The 15,560-nt window shown below is 49.0% G+C and overlaps 8 protein-coding genes across 8 annotated transcripts; 2 read left to right on the forward strand and 6 right to left on the reverse strand.

The window, feature by feature from the left end:
- Positions 1-803: 803 nt before the first annotated feature.
- On the reverse strand, positions 804-2,738 carry HD556DRAFT_75895 (uncharacterized protein). The gene is made up of 3 exons (XM_041311528.1): positions 2,561-2,738; positions 2,309-2,337; positions 804-2,256 (listed from the first exon to the last, which is right to left on the reverse strand). Exons 2-3 carry the CDS (start codon positions 2,332-2,334, stop codon positions 1,008-1,010), a joined length of 1,275 nt encoding a protein of 424 aa, XP_041164138.1. The 5' UTR covers positions 2,335-2,337; positions 2,561-2,738; the 3' UTR covers positions 804-1,007.
- Positions 2,739-3,615: 877 nt separating this feature from the next.
- On the reverse strand, positions 3,616-4,025 carry HD556DRAFT_1193567 (uncharacterized protein; the record flags this gene model as incomplete). Its single annotated transcript, XM_041296232.1, has 2 exons — positions 3,616-3,864; positions 3,918-4,025. Coding segments are annotated over 2 exons (357 nt in total), but the record flags the coding sequence as incomplete, so codon positions are not given.
- Positions 4,026-4,538: 513 nt separating this feature from the next.
- On the forward strand, positions 4,539-5,624 carry HD556DRAFT_1430591 (ClpP/crotonase-like domain-containing protein; the record flags this gene model as incomplete). Its single annotated transcript, XM_041304923.1, has 5 exons — positions 4,539-4,812; positions 4,867-4,902; positions 4,958-5,049; positions 5,108-5,513; positions 5,575-5,624. The coding sequence occupies 5 exons, from the start codon at positions 4,539-4,541 to the stop codon at positions 5,622-5,624; spliced, it is 858 nt and encodes a 285-aa protein (XP_041164140.1).
- A 1,642-nt stretch (positions 5,625-7,266) lies between these two features.
- Positions 7,267-8,641, reverse strand: HD556DRAFT_75063 (uncharacterized protein). The gene is made up of 2 exons (XM_041311501.1): positions 7,865-8,641; positions 7,267-7,810 (listed from the first exon to the last, which is right to left on the reverse strand). Exons 1-2 carry the CDS (start codon positions 8,538-8,540, stop codon positions 7,572-7,574), a joined length of 915 nt encoding a protein of 304 aa, XP_041164141.1. The 5' UTR covers positions 8,541-8,641; the 3' UTR covers positions 7,267-7,571.
- A 390-nt stretch (positions 8,642-9,031) lies between these two features.
- Positions 9,032-9,370, forward strand: HD556DRAFT_1305427 (uncharacterized protein; the record flags this gene model as incomplete). The annotated part of the gene is made up of 1 exon (XM_041299774.1): positions 9,032-9,370. The coding sequence occupies one exon, from the start codon at positions 9,032-9,034 to the stop codon at positions 9,368-9,370; it is 339 nt and encodes a 112-aa protein (XP_041164142.1).
- Positions 9,371-10,865: 1,495 nt separating this feature from the next.
- HD556DRAFT_76766 (uncharacterized protein) lies at positions 10,866-11,861 on the reverse strand. The gene is made up of 5 exons (XM_041311565.1): positions 11,771-11,861; positions 11,552-11,719; positions 11,271-11,501; positions 10,982-11,213; positions 10,866-10,915 (listed from the first exon to the last, which is right to left on the reverse strand). Exons 2-4 carry the CDS (start codon positions 11,624-11,626, stop codon positions 11,037-11,039), a joined length of 483 nt encoding a protein of 160 aa, XP_041164143.1. The 5' UTR covers positions 11,627-11,719; positions 11,771-11,861; the 3' UTR covers positions 10,866-10,915; positions 10,982-11,036.
- A 2,095-nt stretch (positions 11,862-13,956) lies between these two features.
- HD556DRAFT_1345985 (uncharacterized protein) lies at positions 13,957-14,517 on the reverse strand. Its single transcript, XM_041302241.1, is given in 3 exon segments — positions 13,957-14,049; positions 14,060-14,084; positions 14,126-14,517. The coding sequence occupies 1 exon segment, from the start codon at positions 14,507-14,509 to the stop codon at positions 14,315-14,317; it is 195 nt and encodes a 64-aa protein (XP_041164144.1). The 5' UTR covers positions 14,510-14,517; the 3' UTR covers positions 13,957-14,049; positions 14,060-14,084; positions 14,126-14,314.
- On the reverse strand, positions 14,340-14,754 carry HD556DRAFT_1345991 (uncharacterized protein; the record flags this gene model as incomplete). Its single annotated transcript, XM_041302242.1, has 2 exons — positions 14,340-14,445; positions 14,492-14,754. A coding segment is annotated over one exon (215 nt), but the record flags the coding sequence as incomplete, so codon positions are not given.
- Between the last annotated feature and the right edge of the window lie 806 nt (positions 14,755-15,560).

Consider the following 15,560-nt stretch of genomic DNA (forward strand, 5'->3'; position numbering starts at 1 on the left):
TGGAAAGACCACAACTGCACACACTGACCTATGGAACAATCCGCACCAATCATGAGTGATGCATTCTTTCAATCACCACCGTTGCCTGAACTATTCTCCGTACGCATTCCCGACCCTGTTCAATAAAGCGAAGATCTGCCAAGGTCGTAGATTCAGGAGACTTCCTACCTATCATAGACAATTGGATGGTTCTGCCGCCACAATCGCCTCGTATTATTGTCTTGACAAATCCATTCAACAGCGGAGGGAAAACGGACGTTTTTAGGGCTCGACGGGTGGTTCCATGATAGAGTTTTGATGTGCTCGCCGCTACAAGGGCTGTGAATGTACGAAAACGGAGGTCCCTTTCGAGTGCCAGGGAGGCCAAGGACAACTATTAACCCCAAATCTTGAACTCCGATAGCATGATCCTCGGTGTGATCAGGACTGCAGGAAAGGCGTCATAGCCTAATCAGCGGGTTGGATTGCACCACAGAATGCTACAGAGCGTTCTGTAGCATTCTGTAGCACGCTGTGAGGAATTACGTCCCCCTGATGCTGGGAGTTCACGTTTGAAGACTTTCTTCTCAGCTTGCCGTCAAAGAATGTGTCGGTCCGGCGTCGCCACATGAATTCAATTATCGTGGTAATGCTGCTGTTGAGTTGGAGATGGTAGTACCGACGTCGATCAGACAGAAGAACATTCAGAAAGGCAGCCGGCATCATGAGCATTAACCCAGCAGTTCCGGAATCGGCGTCATATTCATGATATCTCGATATCGATGTTCCATGTCATATCCGCAAATTCCATGTTGAGCGATCATGAACGATTCATCACTGAGAGCCTAGACTTCGGACTTCCAGCTCAGTTGGGAGCATATCCAGTAAAAACATCTGTAGCGGGCCGCATAAGGCAAGCTTGGACGGCCCGAACACGAGCATCGCAAATGTTGCAATGTCAAGTAGTTCAGTTACACACATATATACATAGATTAGACGTACGTGTAAATCAAACTGTCCATCATGAATCATATACTCACAAGCGGTGAGTTTAACCTGGTTCTGACCACCTTTAATAATGTTTCCACCGCGGAAATAACACTCTCAGGCTCTGAGTACTTTCTCAGGACATCTAGCACCCAGTCTATTCGCTCATGAAGCGTTTCAAGTGCAAATCTGTCCAACGGAATGTATTCAAGCGTCAACTCTGTAAGGTCTGGCAAGATTTCCACACAATCATCGTTGCCTGAGAGATACACGCTAGGGAATGCATCCCATGCGCCAGGGACGAGTGGCGATAATTTCGCCCTTGAGAACATATCATCGAGTGGAAGTTCCAAAACCTTTGAGACAGCCGTGATCCGCAGGAAAATACCGGCAAGGTAGAATGCGTGAGGGTTGCTGTCCGCGGCTTCCGCCATCAGACTAATGCACCTGTTGATGTGGTCGTCTAGGGAAAGGCGACTGCACCACGCAGGATTCTTTACAAGGGTAAAGAGGAGTTTCAAGTAAGTTCCATCACGTCCTTCATCGAACAAGACACCGTGGCTACCTTCCACACTAGGGGAGATAGCGGTGAGGATGGCGGGGGAAAGCGCAAGTAGTTTCTCCCGTAAATTAGCATAGCCATCTGTATCTCCTATGGCAGCTAGTAGTGTTCTTCGCGTTTCGTATGTAGCACGCAAGGCAGCATAACGCAACCGGGCAGGCTGTTCCGGCCCCATAGACCACAAGAGGGCTTCCAAATAAGCTGCCTCTCTTGTTCGACTTCCGAGACTCTTCATAGCACTAAGTGCCAGGAGTGCATCCGCAAGAGTATCCTCCACTTCATAACCCTCGAGCTCGCGCAGTTCGCAAATATAATCAATGAGCCACTCAAATTCATGGGAAGAACGGGCATCGTGCGCCCAGGTAAACTCCCCATACCAATACAGGAATGAGTCGTCTGGCTGGTAGACGTATCCCAGAGGGCCTTGAGGGATGCAGATAGCTGTGTGCAGCGCAGCTCCTGCTTCGAACAAGCGTCTCTGCATATCTTCTGAGTCCTCAGTTTCGTTGTCAGATAGCGCTGAGCATCCGAGGAAAATTTCTTTGCAGCAAGCAAGACCCGCTCGGAAAAACGAGCCGTCAAGGGGAACTGCCCCTGTCAGCTCAATGATGCGAAGGGCATGTGGGAGACATTTCTTGGCTCTGGAAGCGTAATGTTGCGGATGTGCTCCATCAACGCAACCTTGTAGACAAGCGAGGAGTTTAGTGACAAGTACATCGATAGCAGCACTTCGGTCGCTGTCAGATAGGCGACCTGACGGAAATAAAACAATTGCCATACCTTTTGTCCACCTTCACGAGTATCATTTTGTCGACGTTTAGCCCGAGTAAGATGCCAGCAAGAAGTGTACAATTAGCGAGCACCTGAGCTGACGGGGCTTTATTCGGTATCTTGGCTTCAAGGAGCATCGAGATAATACTCAATGCTAGATCCTCCATTTGCGCGAGCTCGTCGATGTCTTTATGAAGGAGGAAAACATATGGAAGGACTTGGGAAAGCCACAACAAGGTAGCGTCAGACGCTGAAGAGAATTTTGGCGTATCCCGGAAGAATCGATAGGTGTAATCAGCTATCCACTTCTGTCCAAGGTTGATCTTCAATGCATAATCAGCATCCAGCGATTCTTGGCTGAGGAGGTGCCAGAAGTGAAGATATCTAGGCTGAGAAGGCCATTGCGCAGCAGAATAATACTCCCCGTCCAGTCGAAGGTATTCCCTTCCACTGAGATGGACCAGAGCTGTTGCGCAAGCTAGAGCTCGTTCTTTCGCTGGCGCTAACAGCCGATCTTTAGTGTCGAAACAGCTTCCAAGGCTGCGATGCAGGAGAGAAATTATACCGGAAACATCAAAATCGAATGGCCATTCAACTTCGGGGACCAGCTGGCAAGCTGCAATGAATACGTTGGGATCTGTGGATGTTTCGAGCAACCATTTTACGGAAGGAGCATCCGAAGATGCTACGGAGACGGCCGGAAATTCGTACGACAGAGAAATTGCGGGAAGGTACGACTCCGTTGCTTCAGAGAGACGTTTGCCAAACTCGAGATCGCAGATCAAAGGAGCACGGGTCTGCGAGGATCGCAGAGCTCGGATGGAACGTAAACAAGAACTGGTGACCGTTCGAAGAGCAGACAGCATGCTTCTGGCACTAGCAAATCCCGCGAGAAGCGACTTTCCGAGTGCCACGCCTAATCCAATGCATCGCGGAACATATCGCAAATGGTATAGATCATGGAACTGAACCATGCGAATTACAATGAGTTGACAAGTAAGTCTGATGACGACAGACACAGGCGTCTGAAAGGGACAATCCGAGGACATGAGGGACGCGAAGACGGTGAATCCGTAAAGCATAACGCCAAACAATGTGATGCAGATGATGACATATGCGATTGTCTGTTGCTGAGACCACAAGTTGATGCTGAGGGAGGCGCCGAAAAGGAACAACGAAACCTGCAACAACGCCGGGAATGACTGAACCACGGCATCAAAGTACCACGTCCTTAGTGCTTCCATCTTCTGTTGCCGTCTCCTTCCACGTTCCTCCATGGAACCATGACCGTATCTGTTGGACTTGTAATAGCCTAACCACTGTTTGCCCAGGATGGCACCAAAGGCAGCAAAGAGGCTAAGTAAAAGACTAGCGTAGGCTAGGCTTTGAGCCCAAACATTACTAGACGAGTACCCTGCTGGTTGCGGAAGCGTAATGCTTTGGGGTGCCGAAGTACCATTTGCCGCAAGTAATATGAGTTGGACCAGCAGTGCGTTGGTGGTGTCTCCTGGATTAGGTTGTGACGCAATTATGAAGGAGGTGGTGACAGCTGAGAAGAGACCCGCCTGTGAGATTGCATTTGGATGGTTCGCAAACTGTTCTGAGAAAGGAAACGCACAAAAGTAGGGATGATATCGATATCACCATTGTACCGCTCCAGGAACTCGCTGTCGACCTCCTCTGCTACCACCTCATATGTTTCCCAGAACTGTGATCGGACGTCCTTGTCCGCTTTCTCTAGTTCTGCGCGCTTAAGGACTTCGAGAATTTCGCTCTGCTTTTGGAGAAGACTGCATTGGGAAATATTCAGTTTGCAACGGCTGACGAAGTTCGATGGCTGACTGAGCTACTCACGAGCTAAGGACCTCCGATTGCTTATCGTGCTCCATGACAGACGAGGTGCTCGTTCGGTGATAACCCCGATTGTCATCATTGGCAAGTCTAAAATTTCCACAGTAACCAGGAACGACATATCAGCACTGATTCAGCAGGAAGTATAACTGTCACCTGTGATCATCATGATCATGCAAGAGCGCGACGACAGCATCGATGGCTACTGTTTGGTGGACCACTCAAGAGGAGAAACGACCTCGATTACTTACAGCTGTTACCTGTAGCATCCCAGATCTTCCTCTGTATACTTGAACCTGAAAGCGTGCGGCGGAACTCGGCCACTTTCCGGCCCGTCTGACGCCATATTCGGAGCTCGGAGCTTCCCCACAGTTGTCTCCGGTCCACGATGTCGTTCGTCGCACTCTCCCGCTCAACATTCCGCCATGCAAGCAGCAGCGTTCGTTTCTTCTCTACCAGTTGGCGTGTACAGCGCGAATACGCAAATGTCCTTGTCTCACGGCCCAGCCCAGGCGTGGCGCTCATCACTCTGAACAGACCCAAGGCACTCAATGCACTCAATGCGGCGCACTTTCAAGATATATCTGATGCGATGAAGGAGGCTGATGAGGATGCTAGTGTGGGTGCTATAATCCTCACTGGGTCAGAACGCGCGTTTGCGGGTGTGTTTCTCAGTCAATCGGATCATGAACTCGATTAGACTTGTTTATGCACAGCTGGTGCGGACATCAAGGAAATGAAGGACAAGTCCTGTGAATATCTTTAGGACCTTAGTTATTGAATCCTTTCTGACAAACTTTCCCGAAGTCGCCGAAGCGTACACCGCCAACTTCCTCGCTGATTGGGAAGTTATCACTAAGCTTAAAAAGCCGGTTATTGCAGCCGTCAGCGGTTACGCCGTATGTTCTTGGACTCATTTGTCAATCATTACGTTTTCATTCGAATTCTTGCCTTTAGCTCGGAGGTGGCTTGGAGCTTGCATTGCAGGCTGATATTCTTCTCGCAGCGCCTTCAGCACAACTTGGACAACCAGAGGTCAATCTCGGAGTCATCCCTGGCGGCGGCGGGACCCAACGTCTCGCCCATCTCATCGGCAAATCGCGTGCCATGGAACTCGTCCTCACCGGACGTATAATTGGTGCAGACGAGGCAGAACGCTGGGGCATCGTACGAGTTGTACGCGGGGGCAGTGTCGTTGATGAGGCCGTAAAAGTGGCGAGCGATATTGCAAGCAAGGGACGCATCGCAGTGAATGCAGGCAAGGAGGCTGTGAACGCAGCGTTTGAAATGAGCCTCGCTGAGGGACTGAGATTTGAGAAGCGGTTATTCCATGCCTTGTTTTCAACCAAGGATCAGAAGGAGGGTGGGCATATTTTCGGTGTTGTTTGACTAAACTTTGCACTGATTCCTTTCAATCTTGCTAGGCATGGCTGCTTTTGCTGAGAAACGAAGGGCAGAGTGGACGCACTCGTAAGGGCGTTCTGTATGAGGGAACCCCGGTCGTCAACATCCCTGTGCTTTCCTGTTTTGATTCTATCATCTAGGTTTGATTTTCGACATCAGAGCCTAAGTTTACATCACTAGACTATTACAAACGAGGTTAGGCAATGGTATCTGATTGTTGATTGATCGGCCTTCAGCGCTCAGCCAGATAACGATGTCCGCATCTATCCCAGCGGTTTGTGTCTAGCGGTGTTAGCACTATGACGAATGTGGCACGATTCAAATCAACCTGCGCGACCAGGCAGTGGTCGTCTAATTTTGCAACGGCGGACTCAGCCGAGTGCGATATCTCCAATACCCCAACGTCCATTATGTGAGCAGAAGCCATCCTTTCTTTTCAAATGCTGCTGCGCTATCAAAAACGCTATCCAAGGAACAATCAATCGTAATGTATTAATGAGTGAACGAGTGGGATTCTAACCCAATCTGCTCATGTTAATATATCATTTTATTGCAAAACAGGTTTGACTTCGTCAAGAATAGCCCCTCTTCGTTGGAAATCGAAGGGTGGGGCCTCGATGCGCCCGTCTTCGTCATAAACATCTTCGACAATGGGCACTTTATCTTTCCATTCACCTTCAATATTCATCTCATGGCGGTTGTTCGTTCCTTAGATGTCAGAAGGCAAGATACCGACGTGGGCGAGCTCGAGGGAGATGTCTCTGGTTCTGTCCTCACAGACGTTACCGTGGAGTCTGGCTGTGGCATCAGTCAGCTTCCGGAATGTTGTTCGGTTGGAAATGATCTCAGACGGGATGCTGGTCACAACGTAGCACACAGATAAGTATTATTATCCACTGTACATGATATCGTATTCAAGTTATATCTGAAATTTCCACAATAGAACATTTGCTGGAATACGATCATGTGCAAGTGCCGATTAGTCCTTATCATGCGTGGATCTTGCTGCTGCTCAAGCGAGCCTCACCTTTTTCCCTCAGCGCTTTTGAGTGGAACCAGGACTTGCATACTCTCCTGTTTCTCCTTTCTGTCTCGCCTCAACTTTATTCGCAGTCTCCATATCCCTACTTCCCGTCCAATCCTACCACTCAGCACATCCTTCATCGCGCCAATCACGCAGAACAGTATCAGCGGGTTGGATTGTGTTGCAGAATGCTACAGAGAGCGCTCTGTAGCACTCTGTAATGAATTACGTTTCCCTGATGAGTTGAGAAGGCCAATCTATCAGACTTGAAGGGTGGCTCATCTCCTTAACAGAATGCATGTTCCAGGCAGACGACCGCTTAGGGGGTCGTGGAGGCAGATGAGTGGATTTTTCTTTCGTGACGTGTTCCTAACGTCTGAATTCATAGCCTGTAACCTACTCGTCGAAGATATTCCCTGAGTCCTGATCTGATATTCACCATCGCGGTAGTAATCCATGTTGTTTATTGGTTTATGACTCCCTGTGGAAAACGAGGTGGGCTTCACCCTGGGTAGTGTTAGTTGCCATGATTAGATCATTTAGCTGGCGGACGGTCATAAAACTTATCTGTACAACATTCCAATGGCTATCGCACTTGCCTGTCTGTCTGTGCACGCCCTCGTTGTACGGTCAAACTGTTTATAATGGTGAGAATCACTGTGACCACGTTTCAAAAGACTATGGACTGAGAGCGCATAGCTAACGGATTGCAATCAAACAATACCCTCGATGCGAACTGAGATCCTCGAAATAATAATTCATTGATGGGTCTGTGTAACGTGCGTGGTTTACATTTTATGTAAAATGATCTGGAAAGTGGACAGGCATGGCCATCTATTATCACAGCGGCTTGCTGAGCTCGCTTTGCCCTCACTAGTTGGTCGGTACTACTGTCGAAACGGTTGTTCGGAATCATCTTCACGATGGAGATATTCTGGTCAAAAACAAACATTGAAAGCCCAAGATCTCATTAACGCTCCCAAAAACATTACATTACTTAGTGTTCGTTTTTTGATCTCCCATATCCCTCATCTTCTTGTAAATGGTGTGTAAGCGGGCTTCAGAAGCTGCCGTGGATGATGCGCCATCAAGGCGAAGAATCTTGTTCCACTTCGGCCTCCGGTCAACGAGTTTTTCACCAGGGGGTCGATAGCTCGGGTCGTAGCTTGAGATCTGATGCATAGTACGTTTAACATCGCCACGATGAATTGTGGTACCACTCCAGTATGGACCTGTAATATGACGGTCATGGTACGTAATACAGATCTGCGGCATGAATAACTTACCTGCGGCGGCGATGGCCATGACGGATTGCTTGGTTTTATCTTGAATAAAGAGATGTCCCGCTTGTGATATCAGGTCGATTCTAGCCTCCTGAATATGCGCCCGAATCTCTGCGTCCAGCTCCTTATCCTTCAGACTTCTACTCACAAACCTCTTCACTTCTACGAGAAGGCAAGCACTTGCTGCAGTTATTCTCCACCCTCCATAGCGAAGCTTCTCTTGTGCTTGAGGCACGGCTGTGAGATGGACGATGCCAAAATCCACCAGAACGCTCCCAGCATCCTTTTCCGGGACCGTCGATGCGAAAGACATGTTCCCAACCTCCGAGTCAGGCTCATGGTCTCCTTCTTCGAGTTCTTCTTGGTTGTTAGCAGGGACCTGGGTGCCTGCTGCAACACCCTCTGAGGCTCCCTGGGCTACCCTTTCTTCCACCTCCTCAGGATCATCACCGTCATTCGCACCTTCAAGCTGGTCATTCTGCTTCACAATCCAAACTGGAAATTGAGGCGCCACAATCAAATTCGGCACATCTGCCACAAGATCGAAGAGTATCTGACACCACAGTGGGTACCAATAGAATTCCATGTTACGGGAGTTGAATGTACGAGAGAACGCGTATGACGTCTCCAAGCGAGCCTTTGGCGGCAGTAATTGATTACTAGCACTGGCAGGGGCCATCGCGAATTATGAGTGTGTGGCTGGTGTGTCGAAGTACGGCGACTAATTAGCATGTTAATATACGTCGTGCAGACTTCATTTTTATATCGCTGAGAATGAGTTATTCCGACTAGATGCTATTGTACAGCATTTATGGTAGACAAAACCGATAAATTTTGATGTTTGCTCAGGTGGCTCAACATTTTCCGTATGTTCGGATAGATCATGACGTGGCCAGAAGTTGATCCCAAGAAGAGGAAACAAAGAGATCAAATCCAAAGACAGAAGAGGGCAACAATGAGTAAGCGAACACAATGACGATACACCAGTTGTCACTGGTCCACAGACCGCAGGTCGCACATCTGAGGCTGAAGCACGTGCCTTGTCACATGACACTCCATATAAAAGGGCTACACCTGGTTCAAAGTTGAAATCAAATACTGTTACGGATCCAAGGTGAGAGCATACAGTTGCGTCCGAACTGTCTGTATTCTAATTCATGCATAACAGTCATGGTAAAATACTATGGATATTTGGTGAGCGATAGCTGGCTACACCAACGAGCCCTTGATGTGGGCTATCCGCCCGCCAAGACACCCGAAGACTCGGATGATATCATCAGCCTTGCGTCGATAGATGTCATGGCAGAGACGGGCGTTCTCTCCTACGCCAGAGTTCGTCGAATAAAGACTCCCAAGGGCAAATATTTCTGGTGTATTGCCCTCGCCTGTGACGATCCTATTACTGTTGGAGAACGAATGTCAACCCGCCCGCCGCCGGAGGCAAAATATAAGGCTTTGAAGGAGGCGCTGGGAAAGGATGGACCGCCTCACTGGTATCGAGCTATTTGAAACGAAACGTCGGTGAGCTTTCCGCATCGCCACTTGAAGCAACTAATATTCATTTTTCTTAGAGAAAACTACACAAGTCTCGTCGCATGGTCACGTATATCGCCACATACCATCGAAGTCATCGAATCACAGGATGTAATGATATATGATTACTTCCGTTGCCCGCATATCTACATATTGGTCTAAGGAAGAGCCAGGATGCCGCAGATTCTGTATCAGCTCCGTATCATCGACCGTTGGGAGGTTCTACTGCTATGATCGTCTCATTATTGTGTTGACAAATCCATTTAACAACAGCGGAAATGGACGGTTTTGGGACTCGACGTGTGGTTCTATGATACAGTTTTGATGTGCTTGCCGCTATGAGGGCTGTGAATGAGGTCCCTTTCAATTGCCAGGGAGGTGGAGGACAACTATTAGCCCCAAACCTTGAACGCTCACTTGAAGTCCGATAGCACGACTCGGTATGATCAGGACTACAGCAAGGCCGTCAGGGGAGTACACGATGAGTCTAGGATCTAAGCTTCGACCAAGGATGTGCTAAATAGCTAGCAGGCCGCATCATCATCGTTGTGTATGTCTCACTCGCGCTGATTTAAGACCTTCTCACCCACAATCAGAACGCGACGCCTCCCACCCAAGCACTCTTCTCATTAAGTCCGGACAACAACTTAAGGGCTTGTCTTGATTTACTTTCATTTCCTCAGTCTCGACGCACGCCAGCAAACGATATTGTCCACCGCGACTGCTCCCATCACCACTATACCTTACTCATCATTCACGTTCACTGGGCATTCTCGGACTCCACCTGCCCGCTCACCATGGCGATCACAATGCCCCAGTAATCATTAATGTTAATCATTCTTCGGAAATGATAAAACTGTCAGCCATCACCTCAAACTAGTGTCCGACCTGAGTTGTTCTTATTCAATGTGCTAGTAATATACTCACCCTCAAAGCGCCCGCAACTATTCAGTCCAGGCCCGACGGCCGTGGAGATGATTGATCGGGAGACGATGATGAGGAAACAAAGAAACGCTGGCCCTTTGCACGCGAATATCTTCTTTAGCCCTGAGTATGTAATTGCATGCTAGCACCTGCAGAACACGAACCGCCTCGGGATCCAGCAGCTCAATCTACTGATGACACCCTAGCAAACGGCACATACATAGTTGGTCCATTGGAGAGGCGTACGCTGACGGCCCGGCGTATTCGGATTCTTGCAAGAGTCAGTCTCAAATAGAAGCTGAGTAAAGTCCGAGGAGCGAAGTGCAGAGCGGCTGGGGTAAGTATTGGTGAAACGAGTCTTCTGCCCAGAGAGAGATAATCCATCGATAGTGCCTTCACAACGATGTAGCCTACTAGAACTTGTGCAATGAGTCATTGCTTTTCCACAATCAAGTATGTGAACGCAGTTCACCTTCATTTTATCAGTTGCGAGTGCTGCGCATCACAATATAGGTTCCACCAACTTAGATTTCGCTTTTATATATGCCCTCTAAACGTATATATTCATCCAGCTACAGGAGGTTTGATTGTATGAATCTGCTCGTTGCAAAAAATCTAAAGGATAGTCATTACCTATCGATAAAATAGCAGCTGTCCACGTACATGTTACAATACAAGTGATAGTATAACCTAAATGTCCGACGGACATCGAAACATGTTAGCAGCAGACACAGGACTTCCCGCCTCCATGTTCGCCAGGGTCTATATGTACTGCAACTGCTTGCTGGTGTGGTTGCTGTTGCTGTTGCGTATCAGGGTCCGGTTCAGTAGTATCGAGATATTCATCAGGTACGATGTCCGGGTCTGGGCCAGGAGCACCCGCAGCAGCATTACGCTGTAGATCTACGCATCAGACAACCAAGATACGCTGATAAGAATCGACCTGACCCACTTCTTTAGCCTTCGCGAATGGAACATCAACAACGGGCGGCGTTGCATGATGGGGTGACCGGGTGAATAGGTATCGTAAGTGAGTTTTGGTTGTGGTGGTGACGGCGACTGGTGGGGAGGTGGTGGGTGGTGCAGGTGCAGGAGCTTCCTGAGGGCTTCTCGTCATAGCGAGCCTGAGTCTTTTGAGGCGCCCAGAGCGCTGTTGAAGTCTTGGCCTGGAAATCTGAGAATGCTGTGATGAATTATGAGCGAGAGAACAGAAAGATACGCTCTTGCACCCACTTGATGCATTCCTTGGAAAAAATTGGGTTCTGCATCATAGCCATCTTGTTCTTGCCCGGGGATCTCCGCCTGCATAATGGTTAGTAGCGAAAGAGGTGAGGAACGGGGTACATACACCAAGAATACGGTCGTTGTCCGCAGCGAGCGTGCTGCATTTCTCCTTGAACTCTAAGTGACATGCGGGTGAGCTAGTCGTGGGTGACATGACGGAAGACTTGCCGTTGGACCAATCGAGACAGCTGGCCTTCGCAATGTCGTCGATGGCGTCCATCATGGATTTGTGTGAGTCGAGGGCTTCGTCGAGTTTACCTGCCGAAAGGAAAGTCTGACACCGTTTCTGGTGTGTCGTAAGCAATAAGAACTCGAGATCCCAGCCGAAGAGCTGCACAAAGTACTAGGTTATGGGAAGCATTATTTATGCATCATGTCGACGCACCACGGTCAAGTCTTGGTATACGAAATGAATGTATTTCGATGAGAAAGCGTCTGAGCTAACAGCGGCAGTGAAGTGATCAGCGGCTTCGTCATGATGCGCGCCATCGAAAGCTTTAATTCCGAGTTGAACACGTCGATATGTCTATTGTGTAAGTTGAGATATCAGGATTGATGATCGAGTGTGGCCGCATGACACTCACTTCCACGACACGACGCGCGAGAGGATCGACATTCGGACAAGCGACAGCCAGGTCTTTGATGAGCAGCATTGCTTCCTCGTGTTGATCTGCGTTGAAGAGTGCGACGGCCTGGAATATCGAATGAAGCGGATAGCATAGGAGACGGATTAGATGTACCTGGATCAGGAGAAGAAATTGCTTAGTTTCTGAATTTTGGTTCGTGAACATGGATGCAACGTCGAATGCTACCCTTGCTTCCCGGACGTGACCTTTTCCGCAGAGGGCGATTCCTTTCGAGATAAAGCCTATCAACGATGGCCTAATGTTGATTGACTATATCACGGATGAAAGTTAGCCTTTCGTAAGAGGACAATGATGGGTGAGTCCATCTCACCTTGATTGCATCTTCAAGGGCGTGCTCCAAGTCGTGCTTCCGGGCCATAACGAACGAACGATTGGCATATGAAGTAAAGTCGTTGGCGTTGGCGTGGATCTCTTGGGTGAGGAGCTCTTCGGCAATAGACAAGTCCCCAGTTAGACATGCATCGCGGGCTGTTGTGATGTCAAGGATCTGTACGAAGGATGCTCAAATTGCGTAATGAGAGTCAGAAATGGAAACTCGCCTTTGAATGAGCGTCCTTTGGTACTGCCCATTCTGAGATCTTTTTATCAGAACCTCCGCTGAGGATGTGCTTGCCGTCCACAGAGAACGTGACACATGTCGCGGGAGATGTCGATGAATGCTGGAATACAGCAATGGTTCGTTGATCTGAGAGCCGCCAGAGACGGACATGCTTGTCATCAGATGCAGAAGCAACGAGGGTGCCAGCAGGATGAATGACAATGACGTGAATAGTGTCAGTGTGGCCTTCCCAGCCCTGGCCGACCTGCTGCCAGGTTGATGTGTCCCACTCTCGTACGGTAGGATCCTCTCGATCACCTCCTGAAAGAAGGCGTGTGCCATCGGGCGTCCACACGAGTGACACATTCCATCTGCCAGTGTGACCTGTCACATGTCAAAGATGCGACGCGTTCCCTTGTGCCTGTATTGTAAATTTGGATATTGGAGGTTGTTGCGATGGCAAGAAGTTCACCAGAAGGCGAATATCGAGCGCAGTGGACAAAACTGTCACACTTGATTGGTTCTCCTTGCATTTTCCACGTTTTGGTACTCCAAAACTTGACCGTGTAGTCATATGAATCTGCAGTGGCCAGCACCATTCCATCCGGAGAAAAATCCACCGAGGTGATGGCTTCGGGGTGGGCTTTGATGGGTTGGGTGATGGATTCGCCAGTTTCACCGTGCCAGGCGATGACTTCTCCACCATCATCACTACTTGCTATTATTTGACCATTTCGTGACACCGCCAATGCCTGCACCAAACTGCTATGCCCTTCTTCAACACAACACCTGTCTCCAAGTCCCAAAGACGAAGTGTCTGGTCGTCCGAACCCGTAATCATGCGTCGTTTATCGGGGAACACTGCGACTGCCCTTACGGCGTCCTCGTGATCTTCAAAAGTTCGAAAGGGTGTGGTGCTTGGAATGAGCTGTGACATTTTACTGGAGGTTGAACGTTGATGGTGTTGAGCACGGCCGAGGGATTGTGGGTGTCCTTCTCTAAGTTACAGAAGTGCGTGTATTGTGCGTTTTTATGTTGCTTCACCACGCTAACCATCCTCGCTTCCATAGACGCCCAAGATAAGAGGCAGTTCGCCATCACCGTCTCCTCCCAACCAGTCATAACCGACTGCACTGGTTACATGCGTCCGACATTTGTCTTCACAGTTTCAAGCCCTACCGAGACATCAAGCGAGTATCACACCTCTCCAACAAACTTTCAAGCTCGAGTCTTACGTCTCATGACCGCTTACCTTACGGCTCGCTGTAGACCAGTATAAAGTATCTGGATGTCTATGGTGCGTCTTGAGGATCCCCGTCAGGAAGGGAACATTTCCAGTACTGTGCACCAAGAAGATTAAGCTTTTGTTGCTTTCGCCTGCAGTGAATTCGAGCCCGAGAGTGACCATTATGCGCATCATAAACAACAACTACAAGAGCATTGTAGCCAATGATTTGTAAAGCGCAAGATAGTCTTAAGTCTAGCATCCGATCAGCATCAGTGGTCGTCCGTGCCTGGCCACCCCCGTCAAATTAGTGAAGTGGCTCCGTCATGCCACAACTGTACTCTGCGGCTAGCTAGTGTGGACATCGTGGAACCACGAGTGCCAAAGAAGCCAGCTCCATTCGACTGAATGATGGGCATCGAGGAACACCGGATGCCTGGTAACAGCCACACCGTCAGAATGAAAATATGATATCCGATCGGCTCACCATTTTCCATATATCTCCTCTGTCTGTTCCGCTGCACAATCTACCCACGTTCCACCCCAATGCCCTAATCTCTGACCACCATTCCGAGTCCCTTTCGTCGCTCGTCATGATAACATGTATGACATTAATCCCTTTTCGTGTGCGAAGCTCGGACACCCTGCGCGCAATGACAGACAACGGGACGAAGCACTGATCCACTGGGAACTCCTCGCATTGTTGGCCGAAGTCACCATGCTGTATGTGGATCGATATATACTATCAAAAATTAGATCTGTAGAGTAACATATACCCTAAACTTTCACTCACGGGAGATGTTGGTTCACTTACTGGTGCATTCATGGCGCGCCGGGCATGCGCATCAACAATCTTCCATGCTTGCAGTCCATCGCATGTGTCAGCCTACACATTTCCATGCAGGAATATAGTCTAATCCCCATTCCCATGTATGATGAGCACCTATGTAGTAAAGGAAATCATAGCATAATACGTGATCGTCCGGGGGAAGGGAAACCTGGTGTTGAGAAGGACGATTTGTCAATGATAACTCCAGGCTTTTCGAACGAGTCTCTGGAAACCCGAGTGATGCGAGAGACCAAAAGGATGCATGATTGTGACGTATGCTAGGAGGTGTTATCTCGACCTAAGCTGGGGTTCGCGTCCACGAAATATCTGTGATGGCCATGCATTCAATCACCGAAGAGGGATGTTCGAAGTCGTCTCACCGAGCTTGAGCAGGTTCAGGGAGGGACTTCGTCGTGGTTCAGGAATCCCGATGTGCTGTTGAACGGTTTCCCAGACAGTCCAACAACCAAGATTATCGAGAACCTGACTTTCTGGATGCTCGACTTCGTGCCATTGAAGTGAATCCCTATGGCTTGACTGAGTCGAGGGACGTCAAACACGTCCTCGAGAACAAATGGAGGTGCCCTTGGGTTGATATGAGTCGAGAGGAACTTTGGGATTATGGGTGCACGTTCTGTTGTGAGAGCGAGGCATATCAAATTGCCCTAGTTAGTTGAAGATAGCAGATTGCGCAGGAGTACACTGTATGTCCAGTCTAT

The sequence above is a fragment of the Suillus plorans genome (genome assembly GCF_016647745.1).
Source record: "Suillus plorans strain S12 chromosome Unknown HD556scaffold_10, whole genome shotgun sequence".
NCBI classification, from domain to species: Eukaryota; Fungi; Basidiomycota; class Agaricomycetes; order Boletales; family Suillaceae; genus Suillus; species Suillus plorans.

Bases quoted from the DNA above. Each gene is read 5' to 3' on its own strand.
- HD556DRAFT_75895 (XM_041311528.1), bottom strand. From the start codon at position 2,334: ATGATACTCGTGAAGGTGGACAAAAG. The intron at 2,257-2,308 runs GTATGGCAATTG...CAGCGACCGAAG, and splicing joins CTCGTGAAGGTGGACAAAAG to TGCTGCTATCGATGTACTTG.
- HD556DRAFT_75063 (XM_041311501.1), bottom strand. From the start codon at position 8,540: ATGGCCCCTGCCAGTGCTAGTAATCAATTACTGCCGCCAAAGGCTCGC. The intron at 7,811-7,864 runs GTAAGTTATTCA...GTCATATTACAG, and splicing joins CATGGCCATCGCCGCCGCAG to GTCCATACTGGAGTGGTACC.
- HD556DRAFT_76766 (XM_041311565.1), bottom strand. From the start codon at position 11,626: ATGCAGGCGGAGATCCCCGGGCAAGAACAAGATGGCTATGATGCAGAA. The intron at 11,502-11,551 runs GTGGGTGCAAGA...AATTCATCACAG, and splicing joins TTTTCCAAGGAATGCATCAA to CATTCTCAGATTTCCAGGCC. The intron at 11,214-11,270 runs GTGGGTCAGGTC...GTAGATCTACAG, and splicing joins CATTCGCGAAGGCTAAAGAA to CGTAATGCTGCTGCGGGTGC.
- HD556DRAFT_1345985 (XM_041302241.1), bottom strand. From the start codon at position 14,509: ATGGAAAATGGTGAGCCGATCGGATATCATATTTTCATTCTGACGGTG.